The 14833-nt window shown below is 37.3% G+C and overlaps 2 protein-coding genes and 1 long non-coding RNA gene across 3 annotated transcripts in view; 1 reads left to right on the forward strand and 2 right to left on the reverse strand.

Annotated features, from left to right (window-relative positions):
* Window positions 1–3161: 3161 nt before the first annotated feature.
* Window positions 3162–8901, reverse strand: LOC123518816. Its single transcript, XM_045279837.1, has 5 exons — window positions 8748–8901; window positions 6325–6853; window positions 5362–5527; window positions 4270–4469; window positions 3162–3772 (listed from the first exon to the last, which is right to left on the reverse strand). Exons 1-5 carry the CDS (start codon window positions 8857–8859, stop codon window positions 3664–3666), a joined length of 1116 nt encoding a protein of 371 aa, XP_045135772.1. The 5' UTR covers window positions 8860–8901; the 3' UTR covers window positions 3162–3663.
* LOC123518815 (regulator of nonsense transcripts 3A-like) overlaps window positions 8852–14833 on the forward strand; it is a 29372-nt gene continuing 23390 nt past the window's right edge. The window contains exons 1-2 of the mRNA XM_045279836.1: window positions 8852–9151; window positions 14007–14191. Of these exons, the coding sequence (XP_045135771.1) occupies window positions 14057–14191 (135 nt within the window). The 5' untranslated portion in view covers window positions 8852–9151; window positions 14007–14056. The remainder of the gene's footprint in view (window positions 9152–14006; window positions 14192–14833) is intronic.
* LOC123518817 lies at window positions 10070–14042 on the reverse strand. The gene is made up of 2 exons (XR_006678886.1): window positions 13989–14042; window positions 10070–10327 (listed from the first exon to the last, which is right to left on the reverse strand). It is a non-coding gene; the product is annotated as an uncharacterized LOC123518817 (long non-coding RNA).

A 14833-nucleotide genomic window follows, 5' to 3' on the forward strand; every position in this document is an offset into this window, starting at 1 on the left:
AGCCGGTGACGTCACGGACCTAAGGTGGTTGAGGGCGAGGCTCCGGCGGGCGGACAGGGCGGCGGCGTGCAGGCTACCGCCGACACATGCGTGGCCTTCTTCATCCACTGAAGAAAGAAATTTTCAACTTTTTATCCTTATTTCTTCTCTTTCTCTCACTCTCCTGCGGGGAGCTTGTGACAGCCCTTCAAGCCAAGGCAGCTGCAGCTCCTCTTGAGACGGTGCCAGTGGGGTCAATCTTGAACTGGCTAAGACGCAGTTATTCGGGGCCTGTTGCTTCTCTCTAGCTGACGGAGACGCGGCTGATGGAGTTACCACGAAGGGGGAAGGAGTGAGGGACCACCGGCGGTACTGAAGACTGCGACACCACTTCTGGCCCACGCCCCGCCGCCTTCCCGCTGCCACGCCACCGCCACCTCCTAACCGCTTCCCGTCAGACACCGCGCCGTCCACGCTAACGAGTTTGACTGCTTGCGAGGCCAAAATGTTTAGACCTAATATATATATATATATATATATATATATATATATATATATATATATATATATATATATATATATATATATATATATATATATATGCATCGCTCGACCATAACACCTCAACAACCAGGCAGGTGTCAATAACATCCAAGCCCATGGCATATTCAGGGCAGCTGTTCATCAAGCGAGGACGACCATGCAAAGCGAAATTTTCTAAAAGGAATCGTGGCGGAGATTTTAATGCAGATATTTTTGTCGACGACGAGATGATGAGCCAGTAATCGTGTTTTAACGTAATCAGTTAAAATTACATTTATGTTTGCTTTGAGGCTTATAGAGTGAGGCACTGTTCATTACAAAACCGATTTCCTATATACAGGATCTATTTAGTAGTAATTATCAAAAATAATTAGATGTAACAGAGGTTGCACCGTCATAGAAAATGGTTGTGTTAACCGTTCTCTTTGAGTGACGTTAGCGGGGACACTTATCTATCTGTTTGCTCTCAACCGCCACCGATATCCTTTCACGTCTTCAAGTGTTCTTCAACCATTTAACTAATATCATACATGTATGGGACACGAGCGATTTCCTAATAATGTTTAACTGGACATGAATACATATCTATATAAATATTCCCCATATATATTGTATTTGGTCACATTTACAAACACCACAGGTCCATCTTTCTTTACTAGGCGATTCCAGAAGAAGGCGTTTGTGATGGTATTCATGATTGTGCAATACCTAACCTACATGCTAATCTTGGACTTATGGACATCATGGAATCCACAATAAATGATGCTCACAAGATTAATCAGTTATGGAAAAGCTACCTAGCCAGATATGCAAATGCACAGATAAAACATGGATATTATAATAAAGGAGATAACTTTTGGTTGACTGATATAGGTTTACCATGTACCGAATTAGAATGAAGAACTGCAAGATGATTTTATTTTGTTCCCTTTTTGCCAGCTGTCAGCCATGGTAATCACTATAAACAGTGTATGAAATGCACATAGCAAATGGCATGAAACGTAAATGTACATAATAAATAATAATAATCGAAGGAAATAAATGAATAAAGATAAGAAAATGAGTAGACAAAACATATTGTAAAAATGTTAATATAGTATAGAGCAAAGATATACTCATATTATGTCAATAATTAAGGAACCGATGTGAACTTAAGCTGTGTTCCTGCAGCTGCAGCACCTGAGATGTTTCCATCAAGACAACATAAGAGCTGTAAAGTGCTTAATTCTGTAATTTTTATCTCATACCGGGATATGATACTGCTGATATAGCAGTGTCATCGTAATTTGTGTTACTAGAACTCATAATTATCCCAATGACAAAAAGTAAAAAAATAAATAAAATAAAATAAACAAATAAATAAATAAATAAATAAAATAAAATAAAATTAATTAAATAAAAAAAAGTGTACAGCAAAATTACAAAAGCAAACAAAAAACTAGGAATAGAAGAAAAATGCTGGAAAAGTTAAATTAGAAAATGGGACTAAAGTTATACTGACAAACCTCTGAGACTCCAAAAGCAAGACACATTTGCATTATTTTCTTTTAGGATAATTCTAAAAGTTTACTTGATTTTTACTTGATGAAGAATGTACAAGATTAACAAAAAACACAAGGATTACACATGACAATGTAACACTGGATACACCTGTGATAACTGGATCAGAAATTTCAAATATTTATTAATGGATTAAAAAAAAGGAATGAAAAATGTACTGCAGACAATTAATTTAGGTATGAACATTCACCATTTGTTGTATCATATTATATAGTAATGTAGTTTAAGTAGTGTATGAGTCCATTATATATCATCACTAATTACCAAATAAGAATCACTAATGGAAGACATACAAGAAAAATACATACTGCATCAAACGTAAGTGTTTGATGCTCTTTGATATTGTTGGACTGCATCTTGGGTCAAGGAAGGTAGATCAGTGTTAAATTACTGTGGCTTCTCAGGGGTGTGGTTGCATCAGTAATTGCTGTATCCTACCTCCTTGGGATACTGTGTAGCAAATGCTTCGAGACTTCAGAACTAGAAATCAAACTCCTTGAGATAGCAATGCATAAGTATAGATAAAATTCCTAAAGGTGATAATGTGTATCATCAGTTTTGAACATTTTTTTTATTTTCCCTAAAAGGATTGAACAGTTACATGTTCAGAGCAAGAGGTTTCCTTCCTCTGACATAGGATAAGTTTGGCTTCAAGGTGACCTTCTCTTAAAGAGACTGCTGAATAAGGCAATCAAGGTTATGTTCTCTAAGACTCATTGTACCATGTGATGCACTTACACTGTAGGAGTGGAATTGCAAAATCCTTAAGCCAAAGCCATAAATAAGTACCCACAAATCAAACTCCTGTATATGTCCATGAATCTTTTTTGAAGTATGACATTCTACTTCTCTGTGTTCAGAGCCTCTTCTTGATTGGACCACATGGCTGCATTCCCTATTTCACTCAGCTTCTATCAAGATAGTGAGATAGTTTCTTTCTCCTATTCACACATTTGTGGAATTCAAAATGATGTGACATGAATTATGTATGTGACAGTTTCAGACAGGTGCATGGTTAAGTAAGAAATAGGCTTGAAGGTGCAATGGACATACACTCAAGGGATAAAATAGAATCAATGTACAGGTATCACATGTTTTTTATAAACTCTATATACATAAATACATACCTACCTATATGTAAGGCTGATAGGCTGATGTCCCCAATAAAAGGAAGGTTCAAACACAGCATACAGGCACACACACCATGTATGCCCTATGCACACACACCTCATAAACGTTAAATTTACACATATATACAAGAAAATTCTTTATGAATATCTAAAAAAAGGGAGATGATAATCATGAAACTGGTTTCTTTGAATTTGTGCAAAATCATGTATCTTTGATTATTGCAAAGATTGATTGATACAATTAATATTTTTGCACTAAACAAGAGTCTTGCACTCTGCTTTCCCATATATTTGACCAAAATGTTAGAGATTACATTCTGAGTGAGAGAGAGAGAGAGAGAGAGAGAGAGAGAGAGAGAGAGAGAGAGAGAGAGAGAGAGAGAGAGAGAGAGAGAGAGAGAGAGAGAGAGAGAGAGAGATATTATCACTGGTATTTTTTGTAACTAAGCACTCATTCTTCCTCCTCACCATCATCAGAATCATAATCCTTGCTGTCTTGCTCCTCTGCAGCCATCATTGCCTTGAACACCCCATACTCCTGCTCTGTCAGCCGTGCAATCCTGGACAACAAAAAAAACTATTAGATTTCTTGTATAATAATATGGAGAGTATCTCCTTTACATTTATTCTCATACAATAAGCATTTTATATTCAAATTCACGTACTTCTGTGCCAGAATGGATTTCACAATAAATCATGTATCTGATGTAATAACTCTTTTATCTTTATCTTGGGTTATAATAGACCCTTTCTTTCTTCCTTCCTTCTCTGACAAATGGTTATGTGATAGTGTGAATGAGAGATGACACAGTAGAGCAAGGTAAGTGACACATCTACCAGACCTTTACTACTACTGTGCATGCACTTTAGTCTCTTATGAGGATGATGAATTACACATTGAAATACAACACTGTTCCTTATTTTGGTATTTGGACATAAGGTTATTAATTGCATTCCTGCAGTCCATTTCTCATCAAGTGTTTCCTTCAAATTTTGAAAAAAGCCTAATAAAATTATCACATCTATGCTTATATAGCTGTATTCCATTATACTGCACCTGTTGGTGAAACGTTTATCCGAAGTATCTATGATATCAGTGAGTGAGGGATTCCTGCGGTGGCTCTGCTTGTCCTTCTTCAGGTCAGGTGTCTTGTAAAGGCCAGCCCGAAGGAGAAAGAGATGTCTTGTTTTGATGTGTAGGAGTGACTGTTTGAGACATCTAGCAGCACCAATGTGTGGTTGCTCCAGACCCATCTCCTGCACCAACAGAAAATCAATTCATCAATGCCACTGCCACCATCATCACTTTCACCATCAGAATCATTACCATACCATCACTTCCCACAAAACTTGTCGAGAGGAAAGTCCACAGAAGGTTAATGTAAAATGTATAGCTATGTAAGAAAATAAATACCTTACAAAATACTACATACATACCAAGTGACCCATTGTGAAGTATTCGTATATGTATCTTAGTGTATACAATCATTAATCTAATTTGTGTTCTGTCTAGTAATTAAGGATTGGAACATACTACTGAAAGTCATGTGAAAGCTACTTTAAGTGACCCTTACTGGGAAGATTTGATAAAATAAAAATTACTAGAAATGTTTATGAACTAGGATAAATGAATACTTGAAATATGCTAGTAAAAACAAAATACTAAATCTACTAGGCTCTTACATTCTACACTCCTGACAAGTCAATTCATGGAGATGAGCACCACCCTCAAAAAGAAAATGAATACCCACAAAAAGTACAAGCCTCTAGGTATAGTTGAATCTACATAGACTTTCTTACATTGAATGACCAAGGCACATCTCACCACATCTTTCTCTTCTCCCAAACTCTCATTGTTACAGAAACAACAATTATCTTCCTATTTTGCATGCACATTCCCAGCATCTATTTGAATTTTATAGATATGAGTGTCTTGCAATATCACTCTTCCCTAATTACTCCTATCAACTACTGTACTGAATTAAATAACCATGTGCAATTTGCATGGATTTTGGAGGCATCTTTGAGGAGAAAAATGATATTTCTAATTAAAACATTATTTAATCCATCACACATTAATGAGAACTAGACAGTGAAAGAGGAGCACACTTCTCCTTCACCAATATCTGCACAACACTGATAGCTTTACCTCATGGATGTACATAATTTTGGCCATGATGTCTTCCCAGCTATCAAGGAGAACATTCGGGTTATTCTGTATCAAATTTTTAAGTGATGCTGGAGGAAACAAGGCATACAGGCTATCCAGACGATTTTTCAAGTGTGATGGCTCACCGAGTAACAACACTGGATATCTGTAAGGGAAGAATGTTAAGTGAAACTCTGCACTAGCCACTATACTGAATGCATATTACTCCTTGTGCATCTTCTAAACTTTTACTTTGGAGTTAATCTTTCTGTTCCAGTTTTCAGATGCTACATGGGTGTATGGAAAAAATCTTCTTCCTATTTGACTCATTTAACTGATTGTGCACTGTAGCAAGAGTAATCCTAATCATGAAATTTTATCAGTGTCAAAAATCTGCAAAAGTTAAGGGCTTGCTTAAACAGTGTAAATACATATTCATAAATTTCCTGATTGCAAGTTTTTCATTTATTCAATATTCACACATGTATTAAATTAAAAGATGCATGCCTAGCCTTTCACTTTATCATAAGTAGTTACCAGTTGGCAAAATACTGATATGTATTTGCTGCTGCATTGGGAGACATAGCAAAAATTTTGCACCATTCTGTGTAAAACTTAAAGCAATTGGTATGCAGTACATGAAAAAAGTAATGAACACTGTCATGCCACGTAAAGATAAAGGAATGAAATATGAAGAAGCTGAGTTGACATGGCAGAACTGCTCCAGATGAGATGACCATAAGGAAAGAATAGGGGTTTAAGATATAATACAGGGTGTGTACAAGTATGGTGAATCTAACTGTGCAAAACAATGACCTTTAGTACAATAACAAAACAGAGTAACAACAATTAATAAAAGACAGGTGTGAGAAGGATAAAAGGATTAGAACATAAAAAAGCAAGAATAAATGGATTTTTTATCATATCCCTTTCTGTGAGTTTTTAGGAAGAGCTTGAGCTTACTTTATAACTAGACTGAGGCAATTCAGCTTGCCAACATTCATCTGACGGTACAGCAAAAGTTTATCTTGGAGGAGAGACGACTTGATCTTCAAGAATTTAGGATAAAGTGCAATGCTCTGAAGAATCCGCAAACCAGGGATGCCATTTTCCACCATCACCTCACATGTATTGGTCCAGGCCTTGTGAGAATGACAGAGGAGGTGTGGCATCTGCAGCAGCTGAGCTTCAATGGTCTCTGCCTTGATATCCAGATCCAGGAGCAGCTGGTAAAGACACATCACCTGTGCCTTTGGATACTGAGTAATGCCTCGCACACTCAAATCATTCACAACCACATTGACTCGAGCCTCCACATCCACAAGGCTTGTGTCATTCTGTTCTGTGCTAGCTACTGAACAAAACTGCTTTTCTCTTCCATGGGTGAAGGATGCAAGACGAGATGTTACAGGTAGCAAAGGAGCCAACAGTGGAGTCGCACCCCATCTCCACACAATTCTGGCAGTAAACATCCTTAATGTACTGAGGGAAACTGAAATTACAAAAGAGGAAGTTAGATTAAGATGGTTACAGCAACTACAGGCACATATATAAAAAACAAGAGAGAGAGAGAGAGAGAGAGAGAGAGAGAGAGAGAGAGAGAGAGAGAGAGAGAGAGAGAGAGAGAGAGAGAGAGAGAGAGAGAGAGAGAGAGAGAGAGAGAGAGAGAGAGAGAGAGAGAACCATAATAACATTATATAAAATTTTTGCCTCTAAATAATATCATTTTATTTCTAACAGTCATTTCTTGTCATTGGGAATGACAATTTTGTAAATCTTTATAAAAGAAATTCATAACTTGCTGCAACCTTCCAAGAGGATGCATCTCCCTCAGCTACACCAGTGATCACATAGTGGGTCCATAACTATTTGACTACATTCCCACAGGACTTGTATAGTAGTCTGTGGCAATCTTTCAAAATTCTGCAAACTCTTTCTGATGGAAAATAAAATAAATATTGGTGTAGAGTACGAGTTTGTAAAATGAATGTACAGTACTAATATTCATATATATATATAATAAAAAAAAAGTATGTACAAAAACTCTCTTTCTCTCTCTTGCCTATTATGCACTTTTCCGAACTTGTATAATCACTTAATTACACTCAACCTCAGCAACTGCATAGGCTACATGGTATTGCAGAGAAGTTAACTAACAGATTTATATAGCTAGGTAAAATAAAGGGTTTCAATTAGGTTTTGGTTGTGATATTTGAGTCTCCATGGAGCTTTAATTAAATTTTCATTTTGATTGGCCAAAGCATTGAGCTCTGCTGACACCAGGCTTCATACAAGTTTATAAATACTACTAGCTGTTAGGGAAGAAGGCACTTCGGATGCAAACTTAGTCTCAAGAAGAAGCCACTACAAATCCTGCCCAGTGGGCAAACCTTCTGCCTTCCTCAAAACATTGTGTCTCCTCCCCATGCCCCTGTGCTCCTAACCCAGTACACTTGCCAGTGTTTGTGTCACGGTGATTCCTTCCATCCTGCTCATTGCTTATGCCATTCTTGTGTACGCTTTGTGCCTGTACTAGCAGGCCCACATAACAAAGGTAACAAATTTGAATTTAATCTAAACGTAATAAACATAACCATTAATCAAATCTAATGTATTGTAACTTAAAGCAAGCTCCCCTCTTGACCTCTCGTGATCAGTTACAAATCCATAATAAACTGATATTGACTAATTTAATGATACTTATATGTATCAACACATGCTACCAGAGAGGTAAGAGGTGGAGGAGTGCAGTGCCAGGGGTGGGTGGCATTTATGTATGGGTTAGACTTCATGAGTGTTCACAGGACTGTCTTGGGTGTATATAAAACTTCAACTGATTAAAACCTTTACAGACATATGGTACAGAAAGAACACTATGTAAACATGTAGGTGTGGTGTGGATAGGGTACAAGACCCAATGCAATGATTCTACTACAGTTTTCAGTAAACTCTAGATGGTTTTGGCCACCCTTAGGTTGTTGTTCTTACTATCTATAACATTTCCAATAAGTACACTACTTGCCACAAATGACTATTAACACTGTAATAAACACTGAATTCCATTTATTCATAGTTGGAGTTTGTGGGTTAAGTTAGGTTACGTTAGGGGATATTGTATTAAACTATAAATTTAACGACCCAACTCTGCACACAAACCCTCTCGCTGTCTACCTCATTATCATTTCCATTTCTCTACATTCCGGACTGAAACACACACACAAAAAAAATAAAATAAAAAAATAAATAAATAATTAAAAAAAAAATAAATAAAAACACGCGGATAAGATATCTTCATCTATATCAATAGCTATTTCTCTTCATCTCCTCACTTCCAGAAGAATCTCTTTAATTTTTCATAATACTAAAAAAAATTCAAATTAACCTACCTCCAATACCTGCATTCCCCTCCCTGGTGGTGTGTGGGTCAGAATGTAAACAAACCGTGCGACGACTGACGAGTGACGGTGCGACCCGCGTCTTTTTTTCAAGGAGTAGCATTAGGATCAAGATCAGGAAAGTGACAACACGCAGACAGCAAATAGTAGTACGCCTGTGACATGTTCACCTTGTTGGCTTTGTGATGCGTCCACCCATTACTTCAGTCTGAAGTTATCAGCCTCCGTTGTGCATCCTCAAATAAGTCGGAACGGATAGGAAGCCTGTGAATACCGCACGGGACCTGGACGTCACCAAGGCACATGATCAAGAAGGAGCTTCGCTGTCCTCAAGAGGAAGACCTACTCAACAAAACACAAGTTCTTTCCACCAATATAATAATTTTGTGTCTCAGGTATGTATGACATGTATCAACAGCACACTATATATGTGTGCATGTCATAATTGTCCCTACTTGTGTGAATGTGATAAACTTCAAGCCTGGTGTTAATGAACCAGCTTATCACTCATCCTTGGCTCCAGTACTTCTGTCGTTGTCTGCCGAAAATCTAAGTAACATTATGTTGTGTCATTGTTTGTCAAAACAACACTAAGTCTTTTCCTATCTTTACCACCGATATATTGTCTTCCATTCTTTTGCATATGATTTTAAATACTCCTAAAATGTACATATAAGGTCATGTTCATAGCCTTAAGCTTTCATATTATAAAACATTACCCAATTTACACGTGAATGTTTCGACCCTTCTGAAAACTCTCCCTTTTAAGACACTTAGCCCTACCAGCTGTGGAAAATTCATCCCCCCCATTTTATACTTATGTTCTGTCTATCTAAAGCTATTTTAGGGCAGGAAAGGATTTGCTCTTACCTATCAAAGTAACAGTACATGTACCTTGCTTGGCAAAGTGACTTGACTCTGAGCACTATTACACTTTGCTGCAATTTTTTTTTCTTATCTGTAAATAGCATTGTGACTTTCTTTATCTGTGAAAATAGAACTGTAATTTTTTTACATGTTCAGCAGTTTCTATTCCTGACAAATAATTTTTTTTCTGTTGGTTTTCAGATTGTTTTGAATTAATGTACTTGTTGTTTTCCAGCAAATTATTATTATTATTTTTTTTTTTCTATCCCTCCCACTCCTTATTCCTTAAAAATCAATGATTTTCAGTAGAAATAAAAGGGATCTAGTAAAGACACCCCTTTGATTATGACAGCCCACCACAACAGCCCTCCCCAATTACCCTGTGTTTACCAGGACACCCTTTATTTACCATGATGTATTTATAATGAAAAATAATTCATACAAAATTCCATGATTGTAATTGTTTAATTTGCAGGACATAATTGTTATGAAAAGGAATTATACAAATAGGTGTAAGGAAAATCCTGTTTGTCAGTTGGTAGACTAGTGACATATTTGCATTTGCCATTATGACAATGCAAATAATTGTCGCTATTTTTATTGCTATGCTTGGTATTCACCAATGACATTTATTTCCTCAGTATTGCAGTATCCACTTCAGTGGGCAGAGCCTCACCTGTAGTAAAAGCTGATTACCAATGTATCTGTAAGAAAATATTTAAGCAATTAATTCTTCTGTAAATTACAATGAGATTTTCACCAACATTAGCATAAGTTAGTAAGCACATTAATAGTTTATATATATGTTCATTGTAAGGCAACCATCACCTGGGGGAAAATATGCCACAGTAATTACAAGTTCATCGTTCCAGTAATAGTGACAACTAACAATGCCAGCATACAAATATGATGACTGTTATGATAGACTTTGGAGGAGGTAAAGGACACCTATCAAAACAATAATTTACTCCCTGCGAGGTCTAAAAGCACTAGTTCAGGGGATGCTGTAAACCTTCTATTAAAGCTAGTTGTGATCTTGCTGAATGTTTCCCTTTGTTTCTCACAACTCAAGGGGGCAGTCACAGCCTACCCTTTAAAAACAACTCTCCTTCACATAAAACTACATGCAACTTACCACACATACACCATTCACTTAAAATTCAAAATAAAAAAAAATGATGACTCCAAACCCAACCTCAGAGTCCCCTTCTGGGGAGGGGACCAGAAATGTCCCCAGGTCAGACTCCTTTCTTGATAATGGACCCCAAATGTCTTGACACCTCCCTCAACTTTTTCTACATTGACTTCTGCAACATTTGCAGTCTTAGATCTAATTTTCAATCTGTAGAACACCACCTCTCCTCTACTAAACCTCATCTTCTTTTCCACTGAAACACAGCTGTCTGAGGCAACTGACAGTAGTACCTTCTATCTTCCCTCCTACTTTCTCTATTCTCATTTTCGTTCCAAAGTTGGATGTTGTGTCTAAGTGCACAATGACTAAACTTGCTCTCGTGCCCACGCTCTCGAATCTTTTGAGTTTTCCACCATCTGACTTTGACTGAATAGTCATTCTCTTAGTTACTAAATTCATCTGTGCTGTCTATCTCTCCCCTAACTTCTCTGACTATAGTAAATTCTTTGAGTATTTAACTTCCAAAGTTGAGCACATTCTGTCCCTCTACCCTTTTGTAGAGATTTCCATTCTTGGAGATTTCAATTTCACCACCAGCTTTGGCTTTCCTCTCCCTTCACTGACTATCCTGGTGAAGTAGCCTTCAACTTTGCTATCCTCCATGACCTAGAGCAACTGGTGCAGCACCCTACTCGTATTCCTGACCATCTTGGAGACACGCCCAACATTCTTGATCTCTTCCTCACCTCTAATCTTTCTGCTCATGCTGTCACCCTATCATATTCATTGGGCTCCTCCAATCACAATCTCACTTCTGTATCTTGACCTATTTCTCCAATCCCTCCTCAGGATCCCCCTAAGCAGAGGTGCCTGTGGCATTTTGCCTTTGCCAGTTGGGGGCCGAGGTATTATGCTGACTTTCCCTGGAATGATTACTGTTATGCTGAATGCATAACAGAGGTGATAGTGTCTGGAATGGAGGTGTACATTCCTTATTCTTTTCTCAACCTAAACCTTCAAAACTAAGTTTATTTATAGTGGAGTTCCTCAGGGTTCTGTCCTATCACCCACTCCCTTTCTATTATTCATTAATGATCTTCTTAACCAAACTTCTTTCCCTATCCACTCCTATGCTGGTGATACCACCTTACATCGTTCCATGTTCTTTCAGAGACAACCAACCGTTCAAGAAGTCAACAGATCACGCAGCACAGAACGCTTGACTTCTGATCTTTCTAAGATTTCTGATGGGGGCAGAAAAAATCTAGTTGTTTTCTATGCCACAAAAAAACTCAATTCCTCCATCTGTCAACTCAACACAACTATCCCCTCTTCTTCAATGACATTCAACTGTCTCCCTCTTCCACACTGAATATCCTCGGTCTGTCCTTTACTCATGATCTTAACTTGAAACTTCACATCTCATCTCTTGCTAAAAACAGCTTTTATAAAGTTTGGTGCTCTGAGGTGTCTCTGCCAATTTTTCCCGTCCCTCTAACTGCTTAGTTTGTACAAGGGCCTTATCCACCTCTGTATGGAGTACTCTTCACATGTTTGAAGCGGTTCCACTCACACAGTTTTATTAGATAGGGTGGAATGAAAAGCTTTTTGTCTCATAAACTCCTCTTCTCTGACTGACTCTCTTCAGCATCTTTCTCACTGCCGAAATCTTGCATCTCTTTCTATCTTTTATCGCTATTTTCATACTAACTGTTCTACTGATCTTGCTAACTGCATGCCTCCCCTCCTCCTGCGGTCTCACTGCACAAGGCCTTCTTCCTCTCATCCCTATTCTGTCCAACTCTCTGATGCAAGAAATAACCAGTACTCTCAATCATTCATACCTTTCACTGGTAAATTCTAGAACTCCCTACCTGCTTTTGTATTTCTGCCTTCCTACAACTTGTCTTCTTTTAAGAGGGAGGTATCAAGACACTTGCTCCCTAATTTTGGCTAACGCTTTTCTATATTCGAGAGAACCAGCACTTAAGTGGGCCTTTTTTTTTTCTTAAAAGACTAGGAATACTTGTAGGGCTATAGAATTCCAGACGATATAAACAATAACCACAAATCAAAGCATATTTTGAGTACTGAAGTTGCATGATGGTAATTATATATATTTAATTTATTGAATGTACGCATAAGTAGTAACAAAAGGAATAATACAAACAGGTCTCAGCAAAACCTCATTTACCAGTTTGGTGAGCCAACCATTTGCTTTTCTCAGTTTGCTGGTTGATTAATTGAACACTAGGTCAGAAGAAAAGCAAAGTCAGGTCAAGAGCCGTTTTGTTGGTGAAGTCATTATTTTTCTAAGCCTCATCACGAGTCATAAGGACAGCAATAAATCACTTTGTTATGATTAAAGAGCCAGCAGCAGCTTCTGCTTTAGCTCCACTTTGTGTAGTAATTTGATGCCAAGTGTACCAAATGATATACTGTTTCATTGTTTCTTTGTGAAATTAAAAGCCATTGAAAAACTATACAGTTGGGTATAACCATTCATAATCTGGAATGATTAAGCAAAAGGATTACAATATGAGCAGGAGAGAGAGAGAGAGAGATCAATTTTGAACATGACAGCAACATGGAACAGGAACAACCAACATCATAAATACTGTACAAAGTAATACTGGATTTTACTTTAGTGAGACCTTTGTGCATAGCAATGCTATTAATGTATTTTACTCATGTTTGTGAATGGTCATGACTGTCAGATTTTCTGTGCAAGCAAAGTGTTGCCATCTATCTCACATATCACACTAAAACATAAAGCTGATTGTGATGGATTAATTTTGGGCCATATTTAAAGACATTCAGAATTATGCCTGAAATTTTGCTTTATGGTGTGTTTATCTTACGATGCATTAATCTTAGTTAAGTGTGAAGGAAAAGCATAGAACAAGTGCAGTATGAAAATGTGACAGTACAGAACTTTAAAATCTAAAAATTCACACATGGTGAAGCAATTTGTCTATCGGCTGATTTGCTTTGGAGCAGAAACTGGTAGTGTGTTTGGCATTTGGACAAGTTTCCTTACATCCATGTTTCATGTTGTGATGATCTGAGTTGCAGAATCTTTACTTAATTTTCTCTATACATATACTTATTATGATTATTGGCTTCAAGAAACTAGCATTTCTGTGTAGAATTTGCTGAATAGGTTTATTATTACTGTTGTTACTGTTGTGTTCCCCCCCAAAAAAAAACTTGAAAAGCAAAGCACCAACCTCATTCTGTATTTTCAGGATAAGGAAGCAGCATAGATCACAGCCTGAAAGACCTGAAAACCACAAAGATGACAGTGAAGACGGTTGATGTTGGTAAGCGAGACAGCACAAAATCATACAGTGAAAATACAAGCAAAAAGTTGTCAGAGGTCAAGCACAATATCAAAGCTAAGAAGGAACGAAGTAATGGTCCGCCAACGAAGGTATGATGCCTTGTCTTTATAATGCACCAGGGTTATATTGTGAGAATGTAGAGCATTAATGAGACTACCATTTTATGAGGTCTTTTGATTTTGAACTCTATATTAAAGGGGAAAAAAGGTGAACCTGTGAGTGCAGAATACATGTTATGCCCCAATCATTTGTTTTATGGTAGCAGCTCTGATAACAGGAGCTTGTGTCTTAGGATCAGGCTGCTAGGCTAGCAACTGGCTCAATATAAGGGATAATTACTATTTAAATTTACTGCAAATTATACCTAATTAGGTGATGAACAAATAGTGTAGGTTGATAATACTGTTTTTTTTTTTTTTTTTTTTTTTTTGTGTGTGTGTGTGTGTGTGTGTGTGTGTGTGTGTGGTTGAAGTGACTTATTTTACATTATAAGTTTGTGTAAAATTTCGACGCAGACTTATCATAAGATAACAAAGTGACCTATGGAAGTGGTTCTTAACTCTTTTAATATTATGCCTCCTCGGAAATTGTCCCTTTCTTGATGCCCCATTGTATCAATGAATGAAATTTCCTTGCAGATTTTACAGATAAAAAAAAAAAATTATTTGTTGAATATGAACAAAGTACTTTTCTATATTCTAGGGAACCAGCACCCAAGTGGGCCTTTTTTT

This window comes from Portunus trituberculatus, chromosome 44, assembly GCF_017591435.1.
Source record: "Portunus trituberculatus isolate SZX2019 chromosome 44, ASM1759143v1, whole genome shotgun sequence".
NCBI classification, from domain to species: Eukaryota; Metazoa; Arthropoda; class Malacostraca; order Decapoda; family Portunidae; genus Portunus; species Portunus trituberculatus.

Coding starts and splice junctions, on each gene's coding strand:
- LOC123518816 (XM_045279837.1), bottom strand. CDS start 8,859: ATGCTACTCCTTGAAAAAAAGACGCGGGTCGCACCGTCACTCGTCAGT. Junction 5,528..6,324: donor TGCCTCAGTCTAGTTATAAA/GTAAGCTCAAGC, acceptor CTTCCCTTACAG/ATATCCAGTGTTGTTACTCG. Junction 3,773..4,269: donor GATAAACGTTTCACCAACAG/GTGCAGTATAAT, acceptor TTTGTTGTCCAG/GATTGCACGGCTGACAGAGC.